This window comes from Nicotiana sylvestris, chromosome 8 (assembly GCF_000393655.2).
Source record: "Nicotiana sylvestris chromosome 8, ASM39365v2, whole genome shotgun sequence".
NCBI lineage: Eukaryota > Viridiplantae > Streptophyta > Magnoliopsida > Solanales > Solanaceae > Nicotiana > Nicotiana sylvestris.
In genome coordinates, this window is record NC_091064.1 from 58,234,162 (window position 1) to 58,250,589 (window position 16,428).

At 33.5% G+C, this 16,428-nt stretch overlaps 1 protein-coding gene across 1 annotated transcript; it reads left to right on the forward strand.

The window, feature by feature from the left end:
* Positions 1–12,257: 12,257 nt before the first annotated feature.
* On the forward strand, positions 12,258–15,254 carry LOC104240781 (squamosa promoter-binding-like protein 8). The gene is made up of 4 exons (XM_009795666.2): positions 12,258–12,651; positions 12,929–13,605; positions 14,324–14,484; positions 14,745–15,254. The coding sequence occupies exons 2-4, from the start codon at positions 12,959–12,961 to the stop codon at positions 14,837–14,839; spliced, it is 903 nt and encodes a 300-aa protein (XP_009793968.1). The 5' UTR covers positions 12,258–12,651; positions 12,929–12,958; the 3' UTR covers positions 14,840–15,254.
* Positions 15,255–16,428: the final 1,174 nt, after the last annotated feature.

Sequence of the window (16,428 nt, forward strand, 5' to 3'; positions counted from 1 at the left end):
CTATATGTGTTTTGTTTGTCGCCTTAGTATTTTACCTTTTGAAACCACAAATAAGACCAATACCTCCTCCTTTTAGGATTAGTAGTCCTAAATGCCTCTGGGACTGATAGGATTGGGGCGGGTAATAGCATGCAATAAGTGAACGAGACCATTCCGCGCTTTAATACCTTAACAGGTTGGGAAAGGGTAGATATGGATATGATGACCACGCAATAACATCACGTGTAGCCCCTCACTGAGGAGTGATTACCAGATGTTGTGTGGGGTGATCCATATTATTAATAAACCTAGGTTCCCTCTTCCTTTGTTTTCTTTGTTTCTTTTAAATTTTTTAAAACCATTTCTTTTAAGAAAATCAACTCTTTTAGTTCCTTTTTCTTACTTTTGTTTATTACGTGAAAATCCCCTCTTATTTGAAGCCTTTATTTGCCTATGTGTTATTTGCACTAAAGTCATAATAATAGCTTGGCCGGGAACCACACTAGTGTTCAAATCAAACCTTCCCTAGTGTCCTAATGCACTCAAATCATTAGGTGGCGACTCTTCACTTCAAACCCAATTCCCGAAAGGGAACGAGTTGTCCTCCCAAATGTCATAAACTCGATTTCGCGAGAAAAAGGGGGCGCGACACGCCAGACCTTGAGGAGTCTTATGGATCTTAATCCCCAGAATTATATCAGCAACTCCCAAGTCCTTCATATCAAACTTGCTAGTTAGCATACGCTTAGTCGCATTTATGTTGGCAATGTCATTACTCATTATCAGCATATCATTCACACATAAGCAAACAATGACTATGTGATTTGGACCATTTTTAATGTACACACATTTATCCCATTCATTTATCTTAAAACTATTTGACAACATTATTTGGTCAAATTTTGCATCCCACTATTTGGGTGCTTGTTTTAGTTCATTAAGGGACTTAACAAGTCTACATACATTCTTTTCTCTACCTAGAACCACAAATCCTTTAGGTTGTTCCATATAGATTGTTTCCTCCAAATATCCATTTAAGAAGGTCGTCTTAACGTCCATTTGATGAATTTTAAGACCATAAACTGCAGTTAATGCTACTAACACTCGTATGGACGTAATTCTTGTAATTGGAGAGTATGTATCAAAGTAGTCAAGACCTTCTCGTTGTCTATATCCTTTGACTACAAGTCTTGCCTTAAATTTATCAATAGTGCCATCATCTTTCATTTTTCTCTTAAAAATCCATTTAGAACCCAAAGGCTTATTTTCAGGAGGAAGATCAACAAATTCTCATGTATGGTTGTTCAATATGGATTTTATTTCACTATTGACTGCCTCTTTCCAAAATAATGATTTCGACGAAGACATAGCTTCTTTAAATGTTCGAGGCTCATTTTCCAATAAGAAAGTCACAAAATTTGGTCCAAATGAAGTAGACGTTCTTTGATGTTTACTACGTCTTGGATCCTCCTAATTAAATGTACTTTCTTTTGTTTCTTCCTGAGGCCGTTTAGATTCTTCACCAATCGACTCACATTCCTTTTTATATGGATATATATTTTCAAAGAACTCAGCATTATCTGATTCTATAACCGTATTATTATGAATGTCGGGATTTTTTGATTTATGAACCAGAAATCGATATGCTTTACTATTGGCCGCATATCCTATGAAAACACAATCAATGGTTTACGGCCCTATTTTTACCCTTTTGAGTTTAGAAACTTGCACTTTTGCCAAACACCCCCACACTTTAAAATAATTCAAGTTGGGCTTCCTTCCTTTCCATTTTTCATATGGAATAGATTGTGTTTGCTATGGGGTACTCGATTTAGTATCTGGTTAGTCATTTTTCTTCGTGCTTTTCAACCATGTTTGCTTGATCCTTCTTCTTGTCTTTCTTCGGAGCACGGCAATATGTAGATTTGTGTCCAGCTTTCCCATAGTTGTAGCAATTTTCGTTGAACTGCTTCTTGCTTAGGTTGCTTTTCGGTATCCTCAACAATGTTTGCTCCCATTATTGTTGAGTTTCCACGGCCTTTCTTTTCAGCAGCTTTGTTGTCCTCTTTGATTCTCAACCAAACAATGAGATCTTCAAGCGACATCTCCTTGCGTTTGTGTTTCAATTAGTTTTTGAAGTCCTTCCACAAAGGAGGCAACTTCTCAATCATCGCTGCAACTTGGAATGCTTCATTGATGACAAGACCTTCAATGAAAATTCTGTTAGTAAAAATACTAAAATTACTACTTTCAAAATCAGTATTAATTCTACTTATACTTTCTGCAAGAAGACCGTGAATAATTACTTGTAATTCTTGGACTTTGGTAATAACAGACTTGCTATCTACCATTTTGTACTCCAAAAATTTAGCGGCAATGAATTTCTTCAACCCAGCGTCTTCAATTTTGTATTTCCTTTCAAGCGCAATCCACAGTTCTTTTGACGTCTCCACATTACTGTAGACGTTATACAGTTGATTAACAGGCATCTAGTTGCGCTTGAATCATGTTGAATTTTGGATCATTTCATGTAAAAGTTTAATTTTGTTATAAAATATAATTATAGTGGATGTTCATAACCAACAAATGAGTAATACCCACTACTCTTCTCCATCATCTCCAAATCTCCAAATCTCCCACTACTCTAATACATATGGAGTTATGGTTGTAACTCACATACCTCCCCCATGATATTCCACCATGATCTCAAATGCTTATTGGCATATTTATGTAATTCTTTTGGTATACCTCGATGTAGTACTATAAATAGAGGATGGGAAGTCATTTTTTAATAGACTTGAAACACTTGAAAGAAATAAGAAGCTCTCATCTCTTGCTCTCTACATTCTTGTCTATTTTCTTGTTTCATATTATTATTTTGATTTAGTTTCTTATCACGTTATCACCACGAATTGCTCATTTCATGATCTTCTACGTCAAGATGTTGTGGTAGGTTCTCTTTAACTTCGACTCTGGTCATACCATTTTGGCGTGCAGGTAACTTTATTCATGATCTTAATGATAAGAGTTTATACATTAATACTAGTGCAAAAAAATGTCTAGTTTTTGTTCTTTAATCCTAAGAAATTAGACCTCATATGAAGTTTTTATGGGTAAAGTTTTACTCCTAAATATCAGTAATGAACACTTGATGAAATAAGAAAGTTATCTTTTCTTCTCTTATTCTACTTATCTTCTTATTTTATATTGTTATTTTGAGCTACATTTCTTAACACGTTATCATCACGAATTGCTTATTTCATAATCTTTTATTTCAAGATTATGTGGTAGGTTTTCTTTAATTTCTATGGCTTTGGCCATACCATTTTGGCGGCAAGGTAACTTTATTTTAATTTTTCTTCATAATGGTAAGGGTTTATACAATTGAACTAGACACAAATATTAAATTTTATGTTCTTTTAATCCTAAGAAATTAAATCTAATATGAAGTTGACCATTCGTAAGTTTTTTTTTGATTTCATTCATTACAGTGGTGTTTTTAGTATTCTGCAGAAATATATGGCATCTTGAGATCAGTATGCTTAATAGTACATAAAGCTGATGATTAAAAGAAATGGCTTAGCGCAAAATTATAGCAATAATTATGAAGTGGTAAAATTTTAAATGGTTCCAGTCTATTATGACATTGGTTAAGGGTAAGACAATGAGTTCAAGTCCCAGTGCACCATACGGGTAAGACATCGGGTTCGAGTCTTGGTGCATCATGATAGTAAGAGTTGGGTTCGAGTCCCAATTCATTATGGTCTAACATGCATTTATATGGGTAAGACATTGGGTTTGAGTCCCAATGCACCATATTGATGATATAGTAATGACTAAAGAAATATAATGTATTTTTCATGAAAATGCATGAAACTTGTCCCACTTGATTTGCACCATTCTTGAAGTGAATGTGGTAGCAGTGTATAATAAGTCTAATGAAGACAAGTGGTTGACCACCGAATATGGGCGTGCTATTGATCAAATAATAATAGTCATCATTATAGTAATTGTAAAAATGAAAACAATAAGGGTTCTCAAAATATTCCTTCAAAATGTGAAGGTGATGTTTGCCATCAAATTGGTATGAAAAAATATATAAAGCACGTCACGATAATTATACTCCATTCTTTGAAGAGAATATAACTTGTGATGAGTATTGAGAATGCATATTCATTCTTGAAGGTGAATGTAACAATATGTGATAAAAATTATGCATAAGAATGTGCTTATGCATGGTTGGATAAATACCACAACTCACCTCTAAGGGAGGTTTGAGAGAAATAAAGATAATGAATATTACAATTTGGTTACATGAATATGTCACTGGTCGCATACATGTGGTATGTCAAAAATATTTTGACATGCCTTATAAAAAGTTATTAAAGGCAAAAGTAAAGCAAGAACTGATTTTACTTATGATGATTGACCAAGACTATAATAATTTAATTTTTCTCCGTGAAGGAGACGTTTACCATATAGATGGTGAGAAAAAAGTCTTGTAGTACAAAATTAATTAAGAGCTCCGGAAGAACTAATTTATTACTATCCGGATGAATGAATTTATTCTTGACATTGATATTGTAGTAAGTCTCAAAAGAAACTTTTTGAGTTTCAAATATATTAGTCCAAGTGATTGGCATATTTAGACTATAAATGAAAGGAAGATTGAATATCTTCATATTACTATAATCATACTGGGTAAATATGAAAGGTTACCCGACTTTTCCTCTATTTGTACTACAGATATATAAGCATGTTGATGGAATCACATGTCATAGTAAATTAAATGTTTGCTGAAATAAATATTAGTTGGCACGACCGGTTGGTCATCCCGGTTTAATTATGATGCGAAAAATTATTGAGAATTCACATTGGCATATATTGAAGAATTAGGAGATTCTTCGAGAATTCTCATATACGACTTGTTCTCATGATAAATTGATTACTATACCAGTTAAGGTTGGGATTGAATCTAGGTGATATATATATATATATATATATATATATATATATATATATATATATATATATATATATACACGCAATCACCTGCCATGTGACCGTTTACTATTATATGATTTTAATAGATGCATTTATTCTATGGTCACATGTGTGTTAGTTATCAACTTGCAGTTTGGCTTTTTCAAGGTTGCTTGCTCAAATTATTAGAGCATAGTTCCAGAATATAAATTATGATGATTTATTTTGATAATGCTGGTTTAAATCCAAGTTGGTTTAGTAGAAATTGTATGCCTCCAATTATGGCTAAACCATTGGTTATGAGATGTATTATTTAACATACAAGAGCATTTGTACGCATCTAGCCAAGTTATGATAAATTCTCCCTATCACAATTGGTTCAGGGTCAGGAACCAAATAAGTTTTATCTAGAAATATAGATGTGCTATATTTTTCATTATCCCACCACAATACACAAAGATGTGTTCTCAAAGAAGGTTGGGGTATGTGTTGGTGATCCCAACATTAGGGGGAGAAAATTGGTAGCTGAAAAAGTGATACGCGGAATGAATTATTATGAGTACATCTAGATCCTCATACGAGAAAATGTGAACTTGAAGTTCAAGTGATACTTCATTTGCAAAATATTGCCAGGTGTATGTGCTGCACCAAAGTTAAATGTCATATTTCAGTGGTTAATGATCCAAATAGAATAAAGTCCATGATAGATAGAGTTTATGGCACACAGGAAGCGTAATAAACTAATCGGTTCCAAAGATAAAACTCCTTGAAGAAGGAGAGAAGCAGATGTTCATAGTAAGGAGGCAAGTTCTTTAGAAGAGCACCATGACATAACACTTTATAAGATCTCATGGGAGAGGTTCAGGTACCTGAAAATAATGAGATTTCGATAAGTTATGTCTTTATTGTGTGATGATAGAACCGATGTAAAATGATCATTGACGATATTGTTGATATAATGTAGCGCTCAATATTATTAGTATTGACGAGGATCTTGAGCTCAAATCTGTCATGGAATTCGGATAGATAAATGAGTGGCCGAATGAAAAAATACGCAATGAAAATTGACTTCACCTGAAAAATATGAAATTGAACGGATAGTCCATTATGCAAAAAGTGAAATGAAAAATCAAGTCGATAGACATAAAGACGACTTGTGGCACACATTTTTTCAAAATATCCTGGCATTAGTTATATGAGACAGGTTCTCCTGTGGTGGATGAAATTATTTTCAAGTTTTAATATGGCAATACATGAAAAACTTGTTATGCGTATAATGAAAATCCTTGAGGGATTTAAACTGTTCTGAAAGCATATAGAGGTTCCCGAATATTTTGTTAAATAAAGCTTCAGCAATTCATGTATGACATATATGATTTGTTTTTGTGTCTTAGTGCACTAGGTGCACTTATGTTTCTTGCTAGAACCTTGAGTATAGCGTTATACTAGCAAGATTTAACTTTAATTTTATATGGAGACACTGGAATGCAATTAGTAATATATTACAAGAGAATCATTGATAGATTTGTTTATTCTAATAAATATTGCCAAGATTTTGTTGGTTATGCAAATGCAGGCATTTTCCTGAAGTTCGTTCTTCAAACAATCTATTTGCATGTGAGAGTACTGCCATATTATTATTTTGCAAGACAGTTAATTGTTGATACTTATTCAAGTCATGCCAAGATAAGCAACTGATAAAGCAAGGGATTCAGTACACAATAGACGTGTGACTTTTCTTTGAAGAGAAGATTCCAATAATACTGAAGATAATGTTGTTTGCTTATCTCAATTGGAAGAAGGATATATTGAAGGCAACAAAATAAAGTTTATTTCGCCAAGTTCTTTTCAGACATGATCTTCGATAGATTGGTAATATAGACGTTCAACAAATTAATTTGATTGATAATTTGGTGGATCTGTTCAATAAAGAATTACCAACCCTAACATTTGAGAAGCTGGTATACGGTATTGGAATGCGTCATTTTCGAAAAAGTAAAGTGATGTTTTCATCAGGGGGAGTAAGATACGCGTAACACTCTTTTTTCCTTGGCTGAGGTTTTATCCCACTGGGTTTTCCAAGCAAGGTTTTTAACGAGGCAGCAAATAATGCGTATTACAAGATATGTGTACTCTTTTTCCTTCACTAAGATTTTTTTCCCACGAGGTTTTAACGAGGCACATTATTATGGACATTCAAGTGGGAGTGTTATTAAATATAATTATAGCGGATGTCCATAACCACCAAGTGAGTAATACCCACTACTTTTCTCCATCATCTCCATAACTCTCACTACTCTAATACTTATGGAATTATGGTTGTAACTCCCATACCTCCCCCATGATCTTCCACCATGATCTCAAATGCTTATTGGCATATTTATGTAATTCTTTTGGTATACCTCTATGTAGTACTATAAATAAAGGATGAAAAGTCATTTTGTAATAGACTTGAAACACTTGAAAGAAATAAGAAGCTCTCATCTCTTGCTCTCTACATTCTTGTCTATTTTCTTGTTTCATATTATTATTTTGATTTAGTTTCTTAACACGTTATCACCACGAATTGCTCATTTCATGATCTTCTACGTCAAGATGTTGTGGTAGGTTCTCTTTAACTTCGACTCTGGTCATACCATTTTTGCGTGCATGTAACTTTATTCATGATCTTAATGATAAGAGTTTATACATTAATACTAGTGCAAAAAACTGTCTAGTTTTTGTTCTTTAATCCTAAGAAATTAGACCTCATATGAAGTTTTTATGGGTAAAGTTTTACTCCTAAATATCAGTAACGAACACTTGATGAAATAAGAAAGTTATCTTTTCTTCTCTTAATCTACTTATCTTCTTTTTTTATATTGTTATTTTGAGCTACATTTCTTAACACGTTATCAGCACGAATTGCTTATTTCATAATCTTTTATTTCAAGATTATGTGGTAGGTGTTCTTTAATTTCTATGGCTTTGGCCACACCATTTTGGCGGCAAGGTAACTTTATTTTAATTTTTCTTCATAATGGTAAGGGTTTATACAATTGAACTGACCAAATAAAATTATAGAATTCGAACCGTCTATCCAAAAATAAGAGTATTTAGAAGAAACATGAGAAAGTAATTAAGAACGAGCTCATAATACATAACTTTGCTTCACTCTTTAGTTATAGGTGAAGTCCGTCGATACATTCAAGCCTCGAGCTCGTTATGAATGACGAGACAACTTTTTGAGAGCTATTCCCTGAATTGTGAACACATTCAGATAGCTTGCATGCGATTATTCGTGTAATTTATGTTAACGAGTTTAACTTATGATATGATATAATAAGTTAAAATGCATTAATAACGTAAAAGTTCATTACACAGTGACAGACAATGTATACCAGTTAGCACATAAAAAATATTTGAAGCACTAGTTATATATTTTTGTAATATGGAGACCTTACTAAAAAACTGAAATTATTGATAAAATCGAAAGAAAAAAAAGTTAAAAATTTGATATTGAGAAAAGAAACTTTATTTATTTGATTTGATTTACACATTTAACAAATCAACAATTAATTTGAGTTGGTAAATAAAAAATTAAATCAACCCGTCCTATACATTGTTCAATTTAAATATTGACGGGGATTATTCCTCCTCCCCGCCCCAGCCTATCAATGGGGCTCTAATGTTGCCTGTGGGTGCGTTCGTCTAGGGCTGGGGGTATGATTGAACTCCTAACTTCCTTGCCTCCTATCTTAGATTCAAAAGTTTCTAGAGCAATAACTACTACTACTACTATGCTATTTCCAAATCAATTGGGTTGACTCAAGACCGACTCAAGAACAAAAGCATAGATCCCAAAAAATTGAAGGACATACTATTTACTTTTATTATATATATATTTTTTAAAATTTTAGAAGTATCATTAGTTTATTAAAGGTTCCAAATTTTATAATTCCTATTAATAGCCCGTTTGGCCAAGCTGCAAAAATCAGCTTATTTTGAAAAATGTTTTTTTTCAAAAGTGTTTTTCTCAAAAGTACTTTTGGTGAGAAACAGTTTGTGTTTGGCTAATTAGTTTGAAAAGCACTTCTGAGCAGCAATTAGTGTTTGGCCAAGCTTTAAAAAAATTGCTTCTAAGTGTATTTTTCTCAAAAGTGTTTCTCAAAAAAGTGCTTTTGGAGAGAAGCTACTTTTTTCTGCTTCTCCAAAACTGCTTCTGCTTCTCCTCAAAAGCACTTTTTTCCTTCCAAAAGCTTGGCCAAACACCTCAATTTTTGGCTAAAAGTGCTTTTGGCCAAAAAAGCACTTTTGGCCAAAAAGAAGCTTGGCCAAACAGGCTATAAGTTGAGGTTGTTCAATGTGTTGGATGTGCGAACAAAGTCCTACATTGGTAGTTGTAAAAATTGAGAGCCTACATATAAGATGAAGGGATCTCTTAAGAGGAATTTTCAGAAGCCACCATTGTTTAGTGTCTATTAACTTCCTATAGCTACCATATACATAATTACTTCCTATAACTACTATTCAGGTGTTACGGTAGTGTATTCGTGAATACAGCAGCAAAAAACTCCTAAAAATCAGGGCAGTCCAGCTGTATGCGCTTGTATTCATATGTATTCGCGCCATCTATTCATGAATACAGAAGCAAAAAATGCCTAAAATTATGGTAGTCCAGCTGTACGCATGTATGCACATGTATTTGCACCGCGGTATTCATGAATACATCAGTAAAAAGCACCTAAATCAGGGCAGTTCAGCTGTACGCGCATGTATTCACATGTATTCGCGCATGTATTCATGAATACAGTAATAAAAAGCGCCTAAAGTCAGGGTAGTCCAGCTGTACGCGCCTGTGTTCACATGTATTCGCGCTGATGTATTCATGAATACAGCAGTAAAAAGCACCTAAAATCAGGGCAGTCCAACTGTACGCGCATGTATTCATGAATACACCAATAAAAAGTGTCAAAAATCAGGGCAGTCTAGTTGTACCCACATGTGTTCACATGTATTTGCGATGCTGTATTCATGAATACAGCAGTAAAAAGCGCTCAAAATTAGGGCAGTCCAGTTGTACGCGCATGTTTTCACATGTATTCGCGCCATGTATTCATGAATACAGTAACGACAATCACCTTAAAAATAGGTATGTCTACTTGTCTAAGAGAGAAAAAACATAAATAGCATATTTCATGTCTTATTTCATGCCTCAATGGTAGTATATACCATAAATACTTATTTTGCTATAAAATATAAAAGGTAGCTATAAAAAAATAATATTTTAAAATAATTTTGATTTATAATAAAAAAGGTGTATACCTTTGTTATAGGAGGTAAAATTTTCATCTCTTAATGGTGTGAGGCCTTTAGGAAAAACCGTGCGGGTTTAGTCGAAAGCGGACAATATCACATCGTGTTAGGAGTGTATTTGGGCTAATTTAACTCAACAACTGGTATTAGAGTCCATGTTTGGCGGGACGAGTATGGGGATGGCAAAGTGATGGTGCGGGGCGGTGCACACACAAGAAGAAGCTAGTTGCGGACTTCGGTTGCCATAATACGCTAACAATATGGGTGGCACACAGTGAATCTCGAAAATTGACTCGTGGATCGTGGCAATGGTCACATGGAACTTAGTTCGAGGGGGGAGACCCGTGAATAGTGGTAATGAGCCACGTGAAACTTAGTTCGAGAGGGAGATTGTTAGGTGTGTTAACAAAGTCCCACATTGGTAGCTGAAAAGATTAAGAGCCTATATATAAGGTGTAAGGATCTCTTAATGATGTGAGACCTTTTGGGGAAAACCGTACGAGCCTGGTCCAAAGCGAACAATATCACACTATGTTAAGAGTGTATTTGGGCTAGTTTAACCCAACACAGTGAACGTAAAAAGAAACACGTAATCTGTAGAACAAAGCAATTTGATGGCAATAATATGATAACATTGAAACAATAAAGTCTCTTGAAGAATTTGTTTAAGTTGATTGAGATATGTGGCGAATTTTTTTACTCCAGAATTCTGGATCTTAACTATATATTCTATAGGTATGAAAGTATTTTTGACATTCTACTTGGTACTAGATAATGACAACAATTGATGAATGATAATTTGAAAAATGAAAAACATTATCTTAATGTTGAAAGTTGCCAGAAACACCACCTAATTAAGCCTTTGTGACGGTTATTTGGTACCTCTGTCAATAAGAGGTAGCAGATAGCCGGTGAATGGTTGATATGCACAAGATGGCCCATGGAGCAATGCACCATTATAAAAAAGTTTGATAAAAATATGAATATTAAATTGATTAAATAAAGTCAATTTCATTTATTTATAAGTTAGACTACCAATTTCAATCTGCATTAACTATATGAATCCTCAATATTATTCATACACTCTTTGTCATTCCAATACTCAATATTTAAAAAAAAAGGATTTTAAGTTGTATCTTCTGTCAAATGTAATCATTTTCGTCTGAATCTTGCAAGCTTTGCATCCATCTTAAAATGCATTTTTGAAACTTTATCTTGTAGATATTGGGCCTTAGGGGCCCAACACTTGCTCAAATATACAGACAACTGTAAAATGTAGTTTCACATAGCAAAAGCTTAACATGAAGCTGGATTTTTAGAAAAGTTGACTCAAAAATATTTTTTAAAATTCGTTTAAGTTTTCAAAGACTAAAAAATTGCCTCTCTATGATAATAATGTTGGACTAAATTGCCTTGTATAAGACAAGACGCAGCATTATTTGGTCCCTTCCCAAATGCCACAAACTTTCAAGATAAGAGGCTTCAGAGAAATTTCCGAGCACAAGAAAGGGTAAAATAGTCATTATACAATTGCACTTTTTTACACAATCACTAGTCTCTGAGCAAAGCCGCCTCATCAGTCAGTAGTTATTCTCAGCTAGAGAGTCCTCAAATAAACACAACGGAGAGAGAATTATTGAAGAAAGAAGCTGATAAAAGTGTGATTCCTTTTCTTTTTTATTTTCCAAGTGAGTTGAAAGGCCAAGTGTTAATTGTACCATAGGGTTTGTATTGAATGGCTTACTTTTATTATCATTATCTCTGAGTTCCAAACTTCTATAAGGTGAAGTGAGTAAATGTCAGTACATATAACGCGAAATACACCACGCTATACCTTAACGGCAAAAGTTATCGTTAAGATATAACGTGGTGTGTTTTGACGTTATATATATAAATGTAACTTTTTTTTGTATTTATTTACATATCTTTTATCAAAAAAGACAACAAAAAAAGTTCCGAACTCCTTTTATTAACTCCTCTCCAAACTCCATAACCAACTCTTTTCTCTTTCTCTCAAATCTCAAGGAAAAAAATACAACTCCCTAATAGCCCGACATGTCACTAGAACTTCAAGCACCAACTTAATTTTTCCTTTAGACTAAAATATAGATAGAGAAAATTCTACTTAATATTTTGTTATATATTCTACTCCTATATATAAAGCCTACTCGAAACTCTCACTGAATGCTAAAAAGTAAAGTCTTTGGCTTGCAGCCTTTTCAACTCATATAATCTTCTTCTTTTAAAGCTGGCAGATTTCCTCCACCCCCACCCCCTACTCCACCTTACCCCCTTTCCCTCTTCAAGAAATACCCCAACTATTCTTGATTTTTAGACCACAGATGGTGTAGTTTCAAAAGTCATAGTTTACTGTGAAAATCTTCCATATAAGAGGTATTAGTTCAATTGGCACTGCTTTCTCTTCTCCTCCTTCTCCTAACCCTTTCCTTGGTTAAAAAAAGTTTCAAAAACTGTTTTTATATTTTTAGACGGCTTAAAAGCTTATAGTCTAGTTATATCGATGATAATCGTTTGATTCGCTCTGTTTTATACTCCTCTTACCCCTCCCCCAAAACAAAATTTCTAAAAGTTATTTCTTCTTCATTTTTTTTCCTTTGTATTTGTACACAACTTAATAGTGCAATTTAATTTTTTAAATTTATTGGAACAGATCAAAGCAGCAAAAAGAATAATATTAGCAATGTTGGACTATGACTGGGGAGAACAATCATCGGTTATGCTTTCTGGAGAAGAAGCAAATCAAGGAAATGACCAAAATCACCATCACTTTTTTGACCCTTTTGCAAACACTAGTCATCAAACTTTCACTGAAAACCCATCTTTACTAAATCCCCAACAACACCATTTTCTTAACGCAACTCACCAACAACAACAAAATCACCAATTTTTTCACCCCCATCTGAACAACACTACCCTTTATGACCCACGTGCTTATGAAACCTCTTACAATCCCACTCAAGGGTCCATGCCCTCACTGCACCAACAACCAAATACTGGGTTCATAATGGTCCCAAAAAGTGAACCACAATTTATGGGCGGGGTTCGTGATTTTGCGAGCACGAGTCGGATTGGGTTGAATTTGGGCGGGCGGACTTATTTTTCTTCGTCTGAAGATGATTTTGTGAACCGACTTTATCGACGTACTAGAGCAGTGGTTGAAGGTGGTTCAGTAGTGAATACTCCTAGATGTCAAGCTGAAGGCTGTAATGCTGATCTAACACATGCCAAACATTACCATAGGAGACACAAAGTTTGTGAATTTCACTCCAAAGCTGCTACTGTTATTGCCGCTGGCTTGACTCAACGATTCTGCCAACAGTGTAGCAGGTTGTATTTCTCTAAAATACATCCCTTTCTCTACAAATACTTCCATTTTTTCCACATATATATTTTGAGTTTGCACATAAATATAAACACATAAAATATCTTATTTTATCTGACACTATTACTGTTTTGAGCATCAAACAGTGTCTTTTACTAGTATATTTTTTTTATATATATTTAACTATGTTAGTAGTAATTTTACCCGTAATTCTGAAAAATATAAATTTTATTTAAAAAAATTGAAGAATTTTTGCTCGGCAACCAAGTGTCTTGACTTTCATACTCCAAAAACTGTTTACATAAAATGAATGTTGTTCAATCCCAAAGTATGTTTAACATACCAATAAAAAGATGAACAGAAAATGTAGTAGGAACGGGAGGAAAATGTTAATATGACGAAAATGCACTTGGGGTGTGTTTAGGAGCAAATGATTGGAGTTTTGGAAATTGAAAAGTCGTACATGGGGGTTGATCCCGAGGGTATTTCAGTCCCTAAGATTATGTTCCCCCATGAGTTTGCTACCCCGTTTTCCCGTATTACGTACTTGTTTATTTTTACTACTTATAGGAAATACAGCGTTTTCCATTTTGGTTTCTGATTTAAACACTCATCAGCTTATAATCAACACAGAGAATGCCTTTAGTACGATTCTCTCTATTTAATTTTCCCGTACTGTTGCATTTTATGATTTATTCTTATTAATATTCTTGAAAAAAACAGGTTCCATCTGCTGTCGGAATTTGATAACGGGAAGAGAAGTTGCAGGAAACGTTTGGCAGATCATAACAGAAGGAGGAGAAAAAATCAACAAGCAAATATAGAAAACAGCAACAAGTCTCAACATGGCAGTACCAGAAATTCCTCATCGGACAGTCTTGCAAGTAAGACATTTTTGGTTCAAAGGTTATTAATCTTCTTCATTAAAAAGGAATTATGAAATTAAAGAAATTACAACATGATACTTGATATTTTGGAATTTTCCTAATTACAACGTATTTAAGTTATATATACCAGAGTATTAATGTTGTTTAACCTGTCATAATATGTTAGTTACCATTTTTATCAGGTTATCAGATTTTTTAACATATATATGTAATTACTGTATAAGTAAGCTGATTTGTTATTCTGATTTAATTTTTAGGGTCTCCACCAGATTCAGGAGCTCATTCTTCATCAGTGACAGTAGCAATTTCACCACCAAGAATCTCACTGGATTGTTTTGGGCAAAGACCGTAGCAAAACTGCTGCTACAACATTATTTCATCATTGACAAGTTCATGACTTTTCTTCTCCGATGGGTGACTCCATGATCTGCTTCCTTTAATTCTGATTTCAAGCTCTAATGGCAACTACCACTACCAACTATTAGTACTAATTACTACTATCTAATAGGTTAAAATGATTGAAGTATTAGAATTATGTTAACCCCTTATATTTTGTCCCACTTTCTATTATTTCCAATATCTTTTAGTATTAGAATGATTTTAACCCATGGATTTCCATTAATTCCAATCTTTTTCACATAAGATTGGGATTTGAGTATTACTATATAGGGGGACTGTTTATTGTATTGTCACTTGTAGAAAAATATTAATCTTGAAAATGGGAAAGGATTGAAAATGATTTTCCCAATTTGTACTTTGGAATTCTATATATTTGTCTATGAGTTTAACTTTTATATGCTGATAGTGTAAATAAATTTTTGTTACTATCAGATCAGTAAAAGATAAGCATAACTAAATGCTCGTAATAAATACTAGAATCATTTATCTAGAAAATAAAGAACATAACCTACTATAACAAGTAACAATTAACAGTAATAACGTTAAACAGTTTTAATATTTTAAGCGTTTATATATTAAATCGACCATTCTTTTATTGGGAATAAATTCAAAGTTAGATATTCTTTTCCAAGAGAAATTAACTCAACGTGTTTCCAAGAGAAAGGGACACTTTCTTTTTGGTTACAAGAGCTGGACATGGCAGGCAAGCTCATGCAGGTGTATTACCATTTCTAGTGTATGCATTATTTTCTTTTGTCTGGTACTTTGATATTTTTTTCCTGGAAAGTGGCAGTAAAAAAAGAAGGCTGGGTAAAAAATAAAGTTGTTTGCTACTTCTTTGGTGTAAAAAAAGATGTGAAACTGATTGCTATTTCTATTGATGAATATACTGTTAAGGGTATAAGAGGTCCACGAGTCAAGCTGTCTCCTGCATGGAGGCTATTTTTGATCAAGTTTTTATTATGTGGCGAGGGTCCACTAATCACTATATATAATTAAGGATTTGAATGAACAATTCCACATCAATCTCTATTTCATGGCCTTTCACGCCAAGACAATTACAGATTTATGTTGTTATATTTATTACCAATATGTATTATGATGAAGTTTATGAATGTTGCATTCTTTCGTCACAAAATTTTTGCAATATCAAATTTTGTGCTTGTTGTGACTGATTTTTCTGTTACGAATATTATTTTTTCTTAACTTTGCAAAGAGAATTTTGATGATGTTTATTCTCATGTGGAGGATGGTAGATGGGTGACTGAGTACCCTTGTGTGTGGACAATCTCTGGACGTAGGGTTATATTTTTATTTTTGAGATTTCTTATGAACCACACTATGGGTCATCGGGTATAATTATGCACAAATTAAAATGTAGGTAGTAGTTATGCAGAGATTGTAATGCCTAGATTAATTATGCAAGGATTAATTATTTTTGAATGCTTAATTTTGTTGTATTTAAAATTAATTCATATTTTATAATTTAAAATATATTTTTCACTTTTGTTTAAAAAACATTTGTTAACTACAGTGAGTGAT